Source organism: Vombatus ursinus, unplaced genomic scaffold, assembly GCF_900497805.2.
Source record: "Vombatus ursinus unplaced genomic scaffold, bare-nosed wombat genome assembly UNPS02009824.1, whole genome shotgun sequence".
Lineage (NCBI taxonomy): Eukaryota > Metazoa > Chordata > Mammalia > Diprotodontia > Vombatidae > Vombatus > Vombatus ursinus.
This window is the reverse complement of record NW_020949602.1, coordinates 6,851,792-6,869,956: the sequence shown is the minus strand read 5'-3', so window position 1 is coordinate 6,869,956 and position 18,165 is coordinate 6,851,792. Positions and strand designations below refer to the sequence as shown.

Below are 18,165 nucleotides of genomic sequence, written 5' to 3'. Positions count from 1 at the left end.
TATCTATCTATCTATCTATCTATCTATCTATCTATCTATCTATCTATCTATCTGTCTGTCTGTCTGTCTCTCTGTCTATCTATCTATCTATCTTTCTATCTTTCTATCTATCTATATCTATATATATGTGCATATAATTTTTTCCCCTCCAACTACTCTAATACTGACAAAGGTCTCATGAGTTACAAATATCATCTTTCCCTGCAGGAATGTAAAAAGTTCAACCTTAACAAGTCTCCTAAGATTTTCTCTTTGCTATTTACCTCTTCATGTTCCACTTGAGTCTTGTACTGGAAAATCAGATTTTCTATTCAGCTCTGGTCTTTTCATCAAGAAGTGTAGAAAGTCCTCCATTTCACTGAATGACCATTTTTCCCCTGCAGGATTATACTCAGTTTTGCTGGGTAGGTGATTCGTGGTTGTAATCCTATCTCCTTTGCCCTCTGGAATATTATATTCCATTCCCTGCGGTCCCTTAATGTAGAAGCAGCTAAATCTTGTGTTATCCTGATTGTGGTTTCCACAACACTTGAATTGTTTCTTTCTGGCTGCTTGTAATATTTTCTCCTTGACCTGGGAACTCTAGAATTTGGCTACAATATACCTAGGAGTTTTCCTTTGTGGATCTCTTTCAAGCGGTGATCAGTGGATTCTTTCAATTTCTGGTCCTAAAATATCAGGGCAGTTTTCCTTGATAATTTATTGAAAGATGATGTCTAGGCTCTTTTTTTGATCATGGCTTTCAGATAGTCCAATAATTTTTAAATTCTCTCTCTTCCATCTATTTTCCAGGTCAGTTGTTTTTCCAATGAGATATTTCACATTATTTTCTAATTTTTCATTCTTTTGCATTTGTTTTACAATGTCTTGATTTCTCATAAAGTCACTAGCTTCCAATTGCTCTATTCTAATTTTTAAGGAAGTATTTTCTTCAGTAATCTTTTGGACTTCCTTTACCATTTGGCCAATTTTGTTTTTTAGGGCATTCTTCTCCTCATTGGCTTTTTGGACCTTTTTTGCCATTTGGGTTAGGCTATTTTTAAGGTGTTATTTTCTTCAGTATTTTTTTGGGTCTCCTTTAGCAAGCTGTTGACTTGTTTTTCATGATTTTCTTGCAAAACTCTCAGTTTTTCCTCTACTTCTCTTACTTGCTTCTCAAAATCCCTTTTGAGCTCTTCCAAGGCCTGGGACTGATTCATATTCTTCTTGGAGGCTTTGGATGTAGGAGCTTTGGCTTCATTGTCTTTTTCTGGTTGTATGTTCTGATCTTCTTTGTCACCAAAGTAAGATAATATAGTCTGACCCTTTTTGTGCTGCTTACTCATGATCCTGGCCAATTACTTGAGTTTTAAACTCTTTGTTAAGGTAAAAGTCTGCTTCCAATGTGGAGAATATACTGTCCCAAGCTTCGGGGGTTTGTACAGCTGTTTTCAGAGATACTTCTAGGGACTTGAAAACTTTCAGTTCTTCCAAGGTGCTATGATAAGGGGCGAGGTGTTTTCTTTCTACCACCAAAAGAAGCTTCATCACACCAGCATTCCTCCTCACCCCTGGACTGCCCCTCAGAACTGTGACCCAGATCCAAGCACTGACAAAGCAAGAGATTCCTGCCTCAGCACTGGCAAAGAGATCCCTGAAATCCCTCTCTGATCAGCCACTTGATTCCCTCTCAGTCTGTGGACTGGAAGCTCAGGAACCAGCTGCAGCCCTTAGGGGGGCTGAGACCTAGCTCCTTCTCTCACCATAGTCACAGATTTTTCCCATTGACGTTACATGTTGTCTTTGGCGTTCCTGGGTTGAGAAGTCTGGAAACCGCCACAGTTGCCTGCGATTCAGTCCTCTGAGGCCTGCTCCTTGGTTGCTGCCGACTGGGTGCCCACACCAAACTGTGCTCCTCTCCCCACCTGGTGCGATATACCTGTCCGATCAAACATCCAGGCTGTCTTTGGCTGCAAATTTTTTTCTCTCTGTCTTTTTGTGGGTTCTGCTGCTTTAGAATTTGTTTAGAGCCATTTTTATAGGTATTTGGAGGGGTTTGGGGGGAGAGCTCAAGCAAGTCACTGCTTTCCTTCTGCCATCTTGGCTCTGCCCCCCTCAATCAATGACATCTTGAAAGAGTTATTTAGGTCCCTCAGGACATGGCCAAGGTGCTGATGTATGTGAAACAGATGTTTGGACACCAGCCTGAGTATTAGGAGTGCAACAATATGGGAGGATAGTAGTGGTTAGACATAGGATTAGGGTAAATTCCATGAGATTAAAAATGGTCAAGAACCCTGACCTGATTTAGGATGAAGAAGATGATGAGACTGGGCAGCCTAAGAGGAATGGACACTCATCCCTCCTCCCCTGTCCTTTTTATATTATTTAGCTCTTCAATGTATTTCCTTGGATAATGAAATTCCTACCAGGACCTCACCAGAAATTCTTTAGAGAATGGAAGAAGCTAGAGTCATTTGTAAAATGTGTGATCAAACAACATAAGGAAGACCTGAACCCAGAGGAGACCTTGGACTTCATTGATGCTTACCTGAAGGAGCTGTCCAAGGTAATGTAGATAACACAGAAATTGGGCATTGTGTGTTTAAAACCAAAAAAAAAGTGCAGAGTTGGGGGGATAAGTGTGTTAAAATGTTCCAAACTTTACATCTGCCTCATAATGTAAATATCTTCCCTCAATGACCACCCTGGGAGGTAAAGAGTATAAGTAACAGAGCTTGCTAGTGAAAAACTCACTATTTTTATTTAGAATCGGAAGGTACTATAGGGCTCATTGAGTTCAACTCCCTGATTTTATATGAGGGGAAACTGAGGCACAGAGAGGTTAATTGATTTGCTCCAATCACACAGCTATTAAGAATCTGAGGCTGGATTTGAACCCTGCTCTTTCTGTCTCCAAGTACAATGTCCTTTTCATTAGAATCTAATCTGATTGGGATTTTCTTGGCCTTGATATGTCATCCCAATGAATTCATCTCTCTGCACCTCACTTTTCACATACATAAAATCAAGATGTTCTATCTACCTCTTATCCTATCCAGAATTACTGTGTGTTTATTCACAATAAAAATAAATTAAATTATCAATTTCATATATGCAATCAAAATACAACAATCTTTGTTAGTATTTACAATAGTCAAACATGTGGGCAGCATTGTAGCCCAAGTCACTTCTGAGTAGTGGAGAATCAGATTAAAATGTATTTTAGACACATTTAACAAAGTAAATAAAAATACATGAGAACATAGATAATGTGAGTCAATATGTAGTTCCCAGGGATCTTACATATGGTTTAGTGGTTCCATTTCATTTTGAGCTTGACACCATTGGAATGCCTTTCCAACTTCAAGATTTTGTGATTATGTCCTGTATAGTTCAAGAATACTGGACCTCTATTTGAGTTCCACGTCCTGAATTCATCAGCCAAGTTTACCTAAAAACAACTAATTTCCCTAAGTCTCAGTATCTTCATTTGAAAAATGTGTACAATATTATTGACACTACCTACCTCACAGGATTATAGAAAAGTAGCTGATAAATTGCAAAGTATTTTGATACTATTGGTTTTCTTTTTATTATAAGAATGAATCAATGGAGTAAAATAACTATTCTTATCTAGAAAAATAAAAATGCTAAGAAATGACAATAAAACTACTGCTTAGATGCATATGATACTTCAAGTCATACAAAATGTTGTTTTTTTTTTTTCCCCTCCAAGCAATGCCATGAGATAGCTAGCACAGGTATTATTTCCATTTCACAGATGAAGAAATTGAAACCTAAAGAGATGGAAGGATTTGCCCCAACAATCATGGAGCATGGAAATATGAATCCTGCTCTTTTGCCTTAGTGCTCTATTTTAAGAGTATGAAATAGGTGAAGGATGAATCTAGAACTAGAGAAATGTCATCTAGGCAATCACATTACACATGCGTACAGCACTGGACTTGGAGTCAGAAACACTTGAGTTCAAATCTGATCTCAGACACTAGCTTTGTGATGCAGAGAAAGTCACTAAAATTTCTAGTTGCCTCAGTTTCCTCAACTGTAAAATGAAGATACTACTACTTTCTATCTCATGGGGTTGTTGTGTGGATCAAATGAAAATATATTTGTGAAACCCTTATCACAGTGTTTGGTACATGGTAGGTGCTATAGTGTAATGCTAGCTATTATTCTTCTCCATTTTACAACCAGCTTTATTCCTTCTAGAAGAAGAAATACCAGCAGCTACTAACAGGCATATGGATAATTCTGTGGTAGAGGGATAATAAAAATAATGGGAATGATAATAAGGATAAGGAAGAGAAAAACAAGGGAAAGGAGGTGAAGAGGAGGGGGAAGATGAGAAAGAATGAAAGAAACAAAGTAAAGGAGAAAGAGAGAAAAGGAGAAGAAAAAAGAGAAAGAAGATGAGGAGGAGAAAGAATTCAATGCAAATAAATACAGATGCCAATTCAATGCAAACTTTTATGGTTCTAGCTTTCTATGCACCTCTACCCAGCACATATCCTGGTTAGATGATAGAAAAATCCCTTGTCCTCATAATGACCTTCTAAATAGCTGACCCCCATGCTCATTCATTTTTGAGTGTGATACTGGGTGGAGGAAGTTGGAAAGGTGGGGTATATGCACACAGGGCCAAGCAGTGGCATGATGTAGCAAAGAGTGGTAGGTTTTGGTCAGGGTCCAGGATTCATGGGCCAATTCTGTCATTTATTATCACTGAGACTCTCAGCAATTCACCCAATGGTCTCTGAGCTCCAGTTTTCTCACCTATAAAACACAGATCCTATTTACCTGCAAGGTTTTGGTGAGAAAAGTACTCACAGTAAGTCTCTCAACTCAATAAAAATAGGGTCTCTCACAGGTGGAACCAAGATGGTGGAGAAAAGACAGGAAGCTGCCTAAACTCTCCCTAGTTTCCCTAGAAACTTTATATCAAGCTACAAAATGAATTCTGGAGCAACAGAATCCACAAAAGGAAGTGTTAAAGCAACTTTCCAAGCCAAAATTACTTAGAAAGATTGCAGGACAAGTCTGTCCCACTTGGGTAAAATGGGAGCACAGCCCAGTGCAGGCAGTATTAGGGCAAGCCAGTGGGATGTCCTGGCCCTGGAACAGTTCAGCAGCCCAGCTCAGCAGATTAGTGGCACAGCAGACAAGATGTGAGGCCTGTAGCCAAAATGCAACAGGAGAGCTTGCAGCCCTCAAAGTCAAGTGCAATAGGTATTAATAGACCAAGTGATTTTAGCACAACAGCTGACAGCCCCAGAGTGAACCTCCACAGCAAGCCACCAACCAGGCCTCTGGCCTCTAGCACAAGAAGCTTGAAAAAGCACCCCCTGTGCCCCAGAACAAGAACTCAACTTTAAATAGTCACAATATAGGCTGTAAATGAGAAACAAAACAAAACAAAACAACAAATGTCTGACTATAGAAGGAGACAATGGCTAGAGCGAAGATCAAAACACAAACTCGGAACAGGATGACAATGTCAAAATGCTGAGAAGTAAAGAAACAAATCTAGTTTTGAAGAGTCACAGTCATTTTTATACAGATTTTTAGCAGCTTCTACATTAAAGAGTCAGAGGGCATATAGTATGATATTCTGCAAGGCAAAGGAAACTTGTGTAATAACAAAGAATCAATTACCCAGTAAAACTGAGCATAACCTATCAAAAGAAAATTATGGATTTTCGGTGAAAGAAGGGACTTTCAAACAATCCTGATGAAAAGACAAGAGCAAAACAGAAACATTGATTTTCAAATACAAGATTTAAGAAAAACACAAAAAGGTAAACAAGGAAAAAAGCATGTAATTCAGCAAGGTTAAACTGTTTACATCCCTACATGGGAAGATGATATTTGTAACTCTTAAGAACTCTATCTTTATTAGAGAAGTAAGAAGGAGTATATATTGACAGAAAGTGTGGGTATAAGTTTGCTTTGATGGGATGATGTAAAAAAAAAACCCTAAGGAATAAAAATGGGATTTCACTGGGAGAAGATGGAAGATAGGGGCAGAATGGGGCACATTATATCACATGAAAAAGTGCAGAAGACTGATTACAGTGGAGGGAAAGAAAGGAGGGGGTGAGATTGTTTGAAACTTACTCTCATATAATTTGGATCAAAAAGAGAATAACATACACACTCAGTTGGGTATAGAAATCTATCTTACCCTATAGGGAAATAGGAGGGGAGGGGGACAACCAAAAGGGCTACTGATAGAAGGGGGTCAGATTGAGGAAGGTGGTGGGCAGAAGCAAAACACTTTTGAGGAAGGAAAGGGTGAAAGGGACAGAGAGAAAAATATGAACAGGGGAAAAATAGGATGGAGGGAAATACACAGTAATTATGACTAAATGTGAATAGGATGAACTCTCTCATAAAACAGAAGCAGATAGCAAAATGGATGAAAAACCAGAATCCTGTAATATGCTATTTATAAGAAATACATCTGAAGCATAGGCATACACACATGTAAAAGACTGAAACAGAATATATTTTGCTTCAGCTGAATTAAAAAAAAAAGCAGGAGTAGCAATAATGATCTCAGACAAAGCAAAAAAGATCGAATCAAGAGACAAAGAGAGAAACTACATCTTGCTAAAAGATACCATAGAAAAATGAATTAATATCAATACTAAAAATGTATGTACCAAATGATATAGCATCCCATTTTTTAAAAGGAGAAGTTAAATGAGTTATAAGATGAAATAGACAGTAAAACTATAGTAGTGGAGGACCTCAACTTTCCCCTCTTATAACTAGAAATATCTAACCAAAAAAGAACTTAAGGATCTAAATAGAATTTCAGAAAAGTTAGATATGATATATCTCTGGAGAAAACTGAATGCAGATAGAAAATAATATACATTTTTCTCAGCTCTAAATGACATCTACACAAAAATTGACCATATATTATGGCATGAAAACCTCAAAATCAAATGCAGATTGTAGAAATACTAAATGCATCCTTTTTAGAATGTGACACAATAAAAATTACATTTATTAAAGGGTCTTGGATAGATTAAAAATTAATTGGAAAGTAAATAATTGAATCCTAAAGAATTAATGGGTCAAAGAATAAATCATAGAAACAATCATTAATTTCAACAAAGAAAATGATGATAAGTCAATATACCAAAATTTATAGGATGCAACCAAAGCCGTACTTAGAGGAAAATTTATACCAATAAAGTAGAGGAAGAAAAGATCAATGAATTAGGCATGTAAATAAAAGAGCTAGACAAATAATAGATTTAAGATCTCCAAATAACACCAAACTGAAAATCAAAGGATAAATTAATAAAATTGAAAGTAAGAAAACTAATTACTATAACTAAGGGCTAGTTTTATGAAAAAGAAAATAGACAAAACACTGGTTGATTTGATTTAAAAAAGAAATAAGAAAAACAAATTACTGGTATCAAAAATGAAGAGTGAATTTACCACTTATGATAAAAAAATTAAAACAATAATTATGAGTTATTTGCCTAACTGCATTCCAATAAATCTGACAATCTAAGTGAAATGGATAAATATTTACAAAAATAATTTGCCTAGATTGAAAAATGAAATAAAATTCTTAGGTAACCTCATTTTAGAAAAAAATAAATCGAAAAAATCAATTAACTCTCTAAGGAAAAAAAATCTGCAGCTCCAGATGAATTTACAAGTGAATTCTACCAAAGAACAATTGAAGAATAATTAATTCCAATACCATTTAACTATTTGGGAAAACAGGTGAAGGAGTTCTAGCAAATTATTTTTGTGACACAAATATGGTGCTAATACCTAAACTAAGAAGAGCCAAAACCTAGAAAGAAAACTATAGGCCAATTTTCCTAAAGCATATTGATGCAAAAAATTAGATAAAATACTAGCAAAGAGATTACAGCAATATTTCACAAAGTTCACACACTAGGATCAGGTGGGATCTATACTAGGAATGTAGGGATGGTTCAGTGTTAGGAAAACTGTCAGCATACTTGACCCTATCAATAACAAAACTGACAGAAAGTATATAATTATCTTAGTAAATGCAGAAAAAAGCTCTTGATAAAATCCAACATCAATTTCTGTTAAAAATACTAAAAAGTGTAGGAATTAATGGAGCTTTCCTTAAAATGATAAGTAGTATTTATCCAAAACCAGTACCAAGATATGGTCAAAATGGGTCCATGATTTAGACAAAAAGGGTGATACCATAAGCAAATTAGGAGATCAAGCAACAGTTTACCTGTCAGATCTATAGAGAAGGGAAGAATTTATGACCAAACAGGAAATAGCATTATGAGATGAAAAATGGGTAATTTTGATTATATTAAATTAAAAAGGTTTTGCACAAACAAAATCAATGCAACCAAGATTAGAAGGAAAGCAGAAAGTGTGGAAACAATTTTTACAGTGAATGTCTCTGATAAAGACCTTGTTGCTCAAATACATAGAGAACTGAGAAAAATTAATAAGAATGCAAGTCATTTTACAATTGATGAATGGCAAAGGGATATGAACAAGCAGTTTTCAGATGAAGAAATCAAAGCTATCTATAGTATATGAAAAATGCTCTAAATCACTATTGATTAGAAAAATGCAAATTAAAACAACTCTGAGATACTACATCATACCTGTCAGATTACCTAATATGAAAGAAAAGGTAAGTGATAAATACTGGAGAGGAGGGGGGAAAATTGGGACACTACTGTACTATTGGTGGACTTGTGAACTGATCCAGTCATTCTGGAGAGCAATTTAGAACTATATCCAAACACAATTAATCTGTGTATACCCTTTGATCCAGCAATACCACTAGTAGGTCTATATTCCAAAGAAATTATAAAAAAGGGAAAAGGATGGACTGGTATGAAAATATTTATAGCAGCTCTTTTTACGATGGAAAAGAATTGGAAATTGAGGAGATGTCCCTCAGTCGGGAAATGGCTAAATAAGTTATAGTATATGAATGTAATGGAATTCTATTGTGCTATAAGAAATGACAAGCTGGTGGAATTTGGAAAAGCCTGGAAGGACTTATATGAACTGATGCAAAGTGAAGTGATCAGAACCAGGTGAACATTGTACACAGTATTAGCAATGATGTGTGATTTTTAACTATGATTGACTTAACTCTTCACAGCAATACAATGATCCAAGACAATTACAAAAGACTCATGATGGAAAACGTTTCACATCCAGAGAAAAAACTGATGAAATCTGAATGCAGATAAAGGCATATTATTTTCATTTTCTTTATTTTTTATTTCATGGTTTTCTTCCTTTTGTTCTGTTTCTTCTTTCACAACATGACTAACATGGAATTATGTTTTACGTGAATGCACATATATAATCTATATCAAATTGCTTACCATATTAATGAAGGAGGAGGGGCAGGAGGAAGGGAGAAAATCTGGAGCTCAAAATTTTGTATTGAAAAAGAATGTTTAAAATTGTCATTACAAGTATTTTGGAAAAATAATATTTCAAAGGAGGAAAAATAATATTTCAAAGGAAGAAAAAGAAATCAGAGTTCACATCCTTAGAAAGAGTTACTATATTCTTGGGTGTTAAAGGGAAGCCCAGGATCTGCCACCTTGACCTTCCCAAAGCTCCATTGAGAGTGCAACTCCTCATGCCTGGAGACAGCTATAATTATTTTTTGGATTAACCAACTGATCCTTGCCTTTTTAATTTAAGGACAACATCCATTCTAGTTTTAATGAAGAAAACTTGGTCTTCTGCACCCTGGACCTCTTCTTAGCTGGAACAGAGACAACTTCAACCACTCTGAGGTGGGCACTGCTGTATATGGCCCTTTATCCAGAGATCCAAGGTACAGTGATGGCCCAGGCTATGTACCCCTGTAGAATTCTGCTCAGAAAAGTTCCCATTTATACAGAACTTGAAAGTTTGCCAGGTACTTCACATACATCATCTTCTCTCAGTTCTCATTGGAATAGAGCAGTGATTACCATTTATCACAATCATGACGCCCTCTTTTTAACATCAAAATTTCTTCCAGTTCTCCATATAATAGTAGTTGCTGGCTAGGGCAGTAGAGTATATAATTTGGAGTCAGGGAGATATGAGTTCAAATTCTGCCTCAGGCACTTGCTAAACATGTGACCCTGAGAAAATCACATAATTTTTCTCAGTTTTGAGTCTTTATCTGTAAAATGGAGATAATAATAGTTCTTGCTTCAAGGGTTGTAATGAGGATCAAAGAAGTTAACAAACATAAAGTGCTCTGAAAGCCTTAAAGTGTTACGTAAATACCAGATATTGTTTTAATATTATGAATTATTATTGTAGTGCACTGTAACTATTTTTATTGAGAATGTGTCTGATAACAAAAAAGTAGCATTTTTAAATGTATTTGTACTATATTAAATGTGATAAATCTCCATAGATTTCAAAATAGAAATACTTAAGTGAATGATACATTATTAATTCAATCTATAAAAGGTCCTAATGTTTTTTATATTTGGAATTCGAAGGTATCTTAGAGGTGATAAGCCCCTCATTTTACAGATGTTGAAACTAAGCCTGAGAGAATTATGTGATTTCTTCAGGGCCTCACAGATAGGGAGTTTCTGAGGTGGAATTTAAATGCAGATTATCCTGACTCCAAGCCCAGTGCTCCATCCCCAGAGACTTCTATTTGACTCTCTCTCAAGAGATCTGTGTTCTGAAAGTCAAAGCTTGATCAAAAGTTCTATTTCTTGTCTAGTATACTGTGACATGTCTCATATCTTCCTAAAACAAAAATCAGAATAAGTATCCATGGACTGAATATGGATTTGCAGAACCCTAGTAATAACTACTTAGAAAAATCCACAGCTCTAAGTTTGGAAACCCCTGAACTAGACACTTTTAGATTCCCCTTAAAGTACTACCCAGAATGGAACATCCCTTGTATCTATCTGAGGCAATACCCAAAAGTAGCATTCTTAGCAGCCCTTTAGTATCATGGAAATTAAATCAAGTACTTACTATGTGCCTACTATGTCCCGTTCTCTGAGTACAAAAAATGAAGCAATGCTTCCCTTCTTGCAGGGAACTCAGGGTGACAGAAAACTTAATCAGGAGTCAGAAGTTTGTTTTCTAGTCCAGGCTTCCCATCTAAGTAGTCATGAGACTTTGAGCGAGGCATTTCAGTCAGTAAATGAACGCTTCTTAAGTACCTACTATGTGCCACATAGAGTGCTAAGTATTCCTGCTGTCCTTGTTGCTGTTGTAAGTCCTTCATTCTCAAAGAAGAACATGGCACCAGGAAGGCAAGTTGCATCACTTGCAAGTGAATTGGATTTAAGTGAGGCAGGGCTGTGCAAAGTCACCAGCCTCACTTTCTTCTCCCAAACCATCTGGTCCAGGGGCAAGATATAAATCAGAATGACTGGAGATACACCCCACTCCAACACTACCCCCTAAGTATTAGGAATAAAAAGAAAGGCAAAACAAAAACAACTACAACCAACTAGCCCCGTTGTCATAGTCCATCATTAGACTATGATGACATGCGAACAACTATGGACAAAAGAGATACAGACAGAATAAATAGGCGAAAATCAGCAGAAGTAAGATAGTTCTCTGGTCCTCAGTTTTCATTCAAAAATACCATAGACTTAAGGGTGACATGATGGTGGCCTTCAAGTATTTAAAGGGCTCTTGTGTAAAAGAGGGATTCAACTTAATCCATTTGGCCTTTGTAGGGATAAGTGCTTGCAATGGGTGGAAGTTGCAGGAAGCTTAATTTGGAGTTGAGGTAAAAAAGACCTCTACAAAGTCCTCCTCGAATGCCTCCCTGTGGTGTTAAAGTGACCTTGGATCTCAAAGTCTATGTCAGTGGAATGGATGGCTCTAGCAGGTTCTACCATGATGGAAAGGCAAGCTCCTTGAGGGCACTCCCTTTTGCCTCTTTTTTATATCTACAGGGCTTAGTGCAGTGCCTAGCATATAGCAGGCTCTTAGTAAATGTTCATTAAAGGGAAGTAAAAGGCATAAAACATAGTCCTAAGGGTTGGGACATACATCCTGAAGCTCAGCTTATCCAAGTACCAGGCAGCTCATCCCAGGAGGCTGAACACTGGGAGCTGAATTCCAAGGGCATAGCATCTCTTGACACAAAGAATGATACAAAATGACCCTCAGCCCTCTGCAGTCAGCTCCTGCTTCTACAATGACCATGGCAGAATGGTGGGAAATGGGATAAGTACCACATTGGTGCTAAGAATCATATTGTCAATTAGCTTTAACTTAGATATAAACTACTCTAATACATACATATATATTGCATATTATTACTATACATTATATTTTTATTATATATTATTTATATATTATATATTCAGATATATTATACTTATAAGCTTAATTACAAGTTACTCTCAATGGGTGACCTGACCATTACCCACAAATATACCACTTTCTGAATTCATGAATTCTCAAATTCCCTTATCTGATCTCATTCTATAAATATTCCACCTCTCCCTCTGCCTTCCTCTACTGCCAATCTCTTGACTCCTCAGTTCCCTCCCAGACCATCACCCTTGCACTAGCCACATACTCTTCCTTTCTCCATCTTGATGTCTTATTGAACCAGTTCAATCTACATTTGCCCTATTAAGGTATAATCTGTCTTGCCCTGTCAAGCCTCAGGCTTGCTTCACTTTGACCATCACTGGACTGCACTCTCACTCATGTACTATTAAATGAAGGTAGGGAAAATCACAAAACCAGATTGACTGTGTCCACTACAAATCTGTCTTATGTAATCTCATAATTACTGTTGCAAGGCAATCTTTTCACATGTCCCTAATTAATTAACTGTCCTATTCACTGCAGCAGCTCTTCCAAACCTTCTTATCTCTTCTCAATGGAGCATGGTTCCCTCTCCCCCAACACTTTCTGAGAAACTGGCCTCATATTTTACTGCGAATCCTCAAATACATATGTAAGATATTTTATATTATTTTTCTCCAATTATATGTTAATTTTTTTAACATTTTAGAAAATGTGAGTTTCAAATTTTATCCCTCCTTCCTTCCCCCTTTTCCTTCCTGAGATGTTAAGCAATCAGATACAGTTTTTGCATGTACACTCACATAAAACATTTTCATATTACTCATTTTGTACAAAAAGTTTTGAACAAAAAATTAAGGAAATAAAGTGAAAACTATCATGCTTCAGTCTATACTCAGATAATATCAGATCTTTCCCTGGAGGCACATAGTATGCTTCATCATTAATCCTTTGGGATTTTCTTGGATCATTGTATTGCTGAGAATATCTAAGTCATTCACAGTTATTCATTTTTCAATATTCCTGTAACCGTCCACAACATTCTACTGGTTCTGCTCATTTCACTTTGCATCAGTTCATTTTACTGTAAATCTTGGGGCAATTCACTGTGAGCTCCCTCTTCTCCCCTCCTCCTCCTCATCTCACATCACCAAGATGCCTTCTCCAACTACTGTCTCCCTCACCCCTATCTCACATGAAGAGGTGACCATTCTGCTAGCCAAGGCCAACCCATCCACATGCCCAAGTGATCTCATTCCCTCCCATTTTCTTTAGCACGTTGTTGTCTCTGTCATTCCCACTCTATCCTTCAACTCCAAACACCCCCATCAACTGGTTGCTTCCTTACCACCTAGAAACAAACCCAGTCTCTCCTATCATGAAAAAAAATCACTCTATCCCTCCACAATATTGTCCCATAATGGTTCTCCCTTTTGTGGCTAAACTCCTCGAGAAAGGTCATCTACAAGAGATGTGTCGACTTCCTTTCATCTTGCTCTTATTAATTTTCTAGTGTGTCTTTCAATTTTATCATTCAACTGAAATCAATCTTTTCAAAGTAACTAATGACCTTTTAAAAGTAAAAAAGAATGATCTTTTCTCAGTCTTCATCCACTTTGACGTCTCACATTGCCAATCACTTTTTTCTCTTTGGTACTGTCTTCTCTCTAGATTTTCATGACACCTCTTTCCAAGTCCTCTTCCTGTCTCTCTGGCCACTCAGTCTCCTTTGCTAGACCTTAATGCAGGTCACACGTGCATCCAGGTCACACATATACTTTCCATTGGGCCCCGTACTGAACCTTCACCCTCTATACAACTTCACTTCATGATTTCATCCACTCCTATGGATTCAATTATCACCTCTCTGCTAATAATTTTCAAGTCTATTTGTACAGCCATAAGCTCTTGGCTGACTTCCAGTCTCTCATCTACAACTACCTATTGGAAATATCAAAATGTATGTCTTAGAGACATGTTAAACTTGGTATGTACAAAGCAGAACACATTCTTTCCCCCTAAGCTCTCCTCCTCTCCTACCTTTCTTACTGTAGAGGGATGCACCATCCTGCCAGTTCCTCAGTCTTGAAACCTAGGAGTCATCCTCCACTCATCATTATCTCACCACCCCCACTTAATCTGTTGCCAAGATCTGCTTATTTCCCTTACATCTCTTGAATATGTCTTCTCCTCAGACCCTATCTGCACCCTGGTTCAGGCCTCCATCCCTGTCCATCTGGACTATTTCAATAACCTGTAGTGGATCTGCCTGCCTCAACTCTCTCCCAACTTCAATTCATCTTCCTTTCAATCACCATTCAGTGATTTCCCCCACTCAATAAATTCCAATGTCCCACTATGACCTCCAGGATCAAATAAAACTCTCTGGCTTTCAAAGTCCTTCTTAACAAGTCTTCTCCTATATTCCCAGTCCCTTTACATTTTACTCCTTGAAACATATTCTTTGATTTGTTGCTACTGGCCTCTTGGCTGTCCCACCAACAAGACCCTCCATCTCTTGGCTCTGGGCATTTCTCTGGCTGTCTCTTTTCCTCCTGGCTTTCCTAGTGTGCTTCAAGTCCCAGATGAAAGCTCAACTTCAGCTAAAAGGATTTCCCAATCCACCTCAATCTTAGTGCCTTATCTCTGTGATTATCTCCACCTTATTCTGCATGTACCTTGTTTGCATGTTGTCTCCATCATTAGATCTTGAGCTGCCTGAGGGCAGGGACTTGCCTTTTGCCTTCCTCTGTCTTCTCAGTGTTTAGTATAGGTCCTGAAACATAGTAAGTGCCTATTAAAAGCTTTAGAGGTGACTTGAAATACTTTCTGTCTGCATGATTCATCACAATACTTTGACAGGGTAAGTTCACAGAGAGAGCCAAATTATCTTTCTTCTAAAATGACCATCCTGTTCTTCAAAACTGCCTTCTACATCTGGTTGGCTTGGAAGTCAGAGATCATAGGACACTAAATGTAAAGCTATATAAATAAATATAATATACATAAATAAATTTGAAGAGGTTAGAGACAGTCTAGTCTGACCTGATCATTTTAGAGACAAGGAAAATGGGGCCACAAGGAGTTCAGTGACTTACCCATGTACACTCAGATAGTGAGTGGTAAAGCTGAAATTGGAATCCAGGTCTTCTGTCTCTAACTCTTTTATGCTCTCCATGGTACCACATTCTGAGATGTCTTCCCAACAACACAAACTTCATTATTAGCCATTAATCAGTCAAGTCTCCACATTTCTAGGCCATGGGGATTAGAACCTTTGGCAAAGGGTCAAACCAAACTTTCATCCAACCACAGATGTGGCTGTGGTTTTCCCACATAGTCAGAGAAAACTGGATAGGAGGGGAAAGAAAACCCTGAGTTCAAATTCACCTAGATTTGTGACTCTGAGCAAGTCACTTAAATTATGTCTGCTCATTTTAATCTATAAAATTGGGATAATAATCTCACTGTCCTCCTAGCATTGTTATGAGGATCAAATGAGGTAATATTTGTAAAATGTTTCACAAACTTTAAAGCACTCTATATATGTGAGTTCTTATTTGGGATCTCAAAAAACTCTACCTTTTCTTTGCAGGCAAAATACAAGCTGAGATTGACTGGGTGGTTGGCCAGTCAAGGCAGCCCACCATGGCTGATAAGGAGAATATGCCCTACACTAATGCAGCCATTCATGAAGTTCAGAGAATGGGTAATGTTATTCCTTTCAATGTGCCCAGGGTGGCTACAGTTGATACCACAGTGGCAGGATACTACGTGCCAAAGGTAAATGGCTTTTCTCTCATGAACCTGAAAGGGCTCCATGACTTCCATCTGCCCTGGGGGGAAAGGGTAGAAGAAGGTGAAACAAAAAGCATAGACTGTAGAACAAAGGTTCTTGGTCAAGGGTCCATGACCTTGGGCTTTAAAATACATGTATTTTGGGGGCAGCTAGGTGGTGCAGTGGATAGCATACCATGCCTAGAGTCAGGAAGACCTGAGTTCAAATCCAACCTCTGATACATAACCCTTACTAACTGTGTGACCCTCAGCAAGTCACTTAACCCCAATTCCCTCACCAAAAAAAAGGTGAAGAAACATTGTACTAGAATCTTAAAATCATTTATTCTTACAGTTGTATGAGAAAAAAAAAACACTCTATTTGGAGGCAGAGGGACTGAGTTTCAAACCTAGTTTTAATCCTGTGTTTAAATTCCTTATGTCCACTTGGCTTCCCCATGTGTGACATCCCTCTGAGTGACAGATCAGTGAGCCTCAGTTTATTCATTTGAAATGTAAGAGGGTTTGCCTAGATGATCATTAAATGTCTTTCCATCTGTTCTGGACTCTATAGTCATGTGAGCATAATGGGTGTAGTGTGGACCTTCCCCAATGTCTTCTGGACAAAACAAATCACATTTAGTCAGACAGCAATGGTTTCTCAATCACAGTGGGTAAAGAGACTCAGACAGACACCAAGCACAGAATTCTGAAGGAGTTATTTGCATCCCCCATCCCCTGGAGTGCACTCCTGGGACCTGGCCAGGACAGCTGAATCAACACCCTTTCCTGAGGCCCAGGCTCTAATTCTGGCTGTGCCTTTCAAAGAAGTCACTTTAGGCCTTGGAGCCTAAATGGAACTCATGATTAACAATCATTTTAACAACTCCCAATTTCACAGAGCTCCATCACCTCCAAAGAATTTCCCGTCATATCAATGAACCTTTCTTAATCACCTACTATGTGCCGGGCACTGTGCTAAGTGCTGCTTAGCTTTAAACTTAAGTTTTCTGACCTAAATTTCATTTGTTTTTCATCTACTGAGTTGATCACTATGTAAAAGACCCTGTGAGGAATAGAGAACACAAAAATGAGCAGAGAAATAGGTACCATTTGTTTTGTACTTTCAGGTTTACAAAGCACTTTAGAAATACCTCTCTTGAACGTTACAAGAACTCTAGGAGGGAGATGCTGTTATCACTCCCATTTTATAGATGAGAAAACTGAGACAGGCAGAGGGGAAATGACTTGCCCAAGGTCACACAGTTAGCTAGTGAGTATGGGGTATAGGTGATAGATGAGTCAGGAAGAGAGATAGTTCATGATAGGATGAAGTGATCAAGGATGGCTTCACAGAAGAGGAAGTGAGCAAGCTGAGCTGTGAAGGAGGATGGGTAGGATTTAGAGAGTCCAGAGAGAGAAAGGGAACACTTTAGGGAAGTGGAATGAGTTGGGCTTAAGTGCTAAGGAAGCCTTAGTTTAAGTATGGAGGCAGAGAGACAAATTGGAATAGTGGGGAGAGTAATGAACTTGGAGTCTGGAAGATCAGGGTTCGAATGCTGAGCTGTGTGACCCTGGGCAAGTCACTTAACCCCTTTGTGGAGTTAAATGATGGGGATAGGCTCGAGGTCCCTCCATGGTCAAACACTATGATTCCATCCATTCAAGGAAGCCAAGATTACTCCCAAAATGTATTCTGAAAGCATGTTTGTTCTAGGATCTCCAGGCCCAGAGACAGGGCCACACCTGCTCACTCATACAAAAAGGATAAAAGAAGGCCTGGGCACACCTACTCCACTGCCTTCTTCTCTGCCCCAGCTTTGCCTAGCACTCTAAGCTCCTCCCAGGAGGACAGGTCTTTCTAAACTAGGTTATCTCAACACACCCAGTTGTGGCTTTATAGTTAGACACAAGAGAGCTGCAGGTTACAACTCAACTAAGCCCAGTGCATAGAGAGCTGGAACTGGGGTCAGGAATACCTGGGCTCAAATCCAGCCTCAGATGCTTCCTGTGTGATCCTGGAAAGTCACTTCACCTCAGTTTCCTCGAGCATAAAAATGAGAAGGCTTCTAGCCCTAAATC

The 18,165-nt window shown here is 38.1% G+C and overlaps 1 protein-coding gene across 2 annotated transcripts in view; it reads left to right on the top strand.

Annotated features, from left to right (window-relative positions):
- The window catches only part of LOC114036268 (cytochrome P450 2J2-like), a 40,532-nt gene that overhangs the window by 14,931 nt on the left and 7,436 nt on the right, over positions 1-18,165 (top strand). For both annotated transcript variants that reach the window (XM_027852712.1, XM_027852713.1), the window contains 3 exons: positions 2,372-2,548; positions 9,703-9,838; positions 15,902-16,089. In XM_027852712.1, coding sequence (XP_027708513.1) covers positions 2,372-2,548; positions 9,703-9,838; positions 15,902-16,089 — 501 coding nt within the window. The remainder of the gene's footprint in view (positions 1-2,371; positions 2,549-9,702; positions 9,839-15,901; positions 16,090-18,165) is intronic.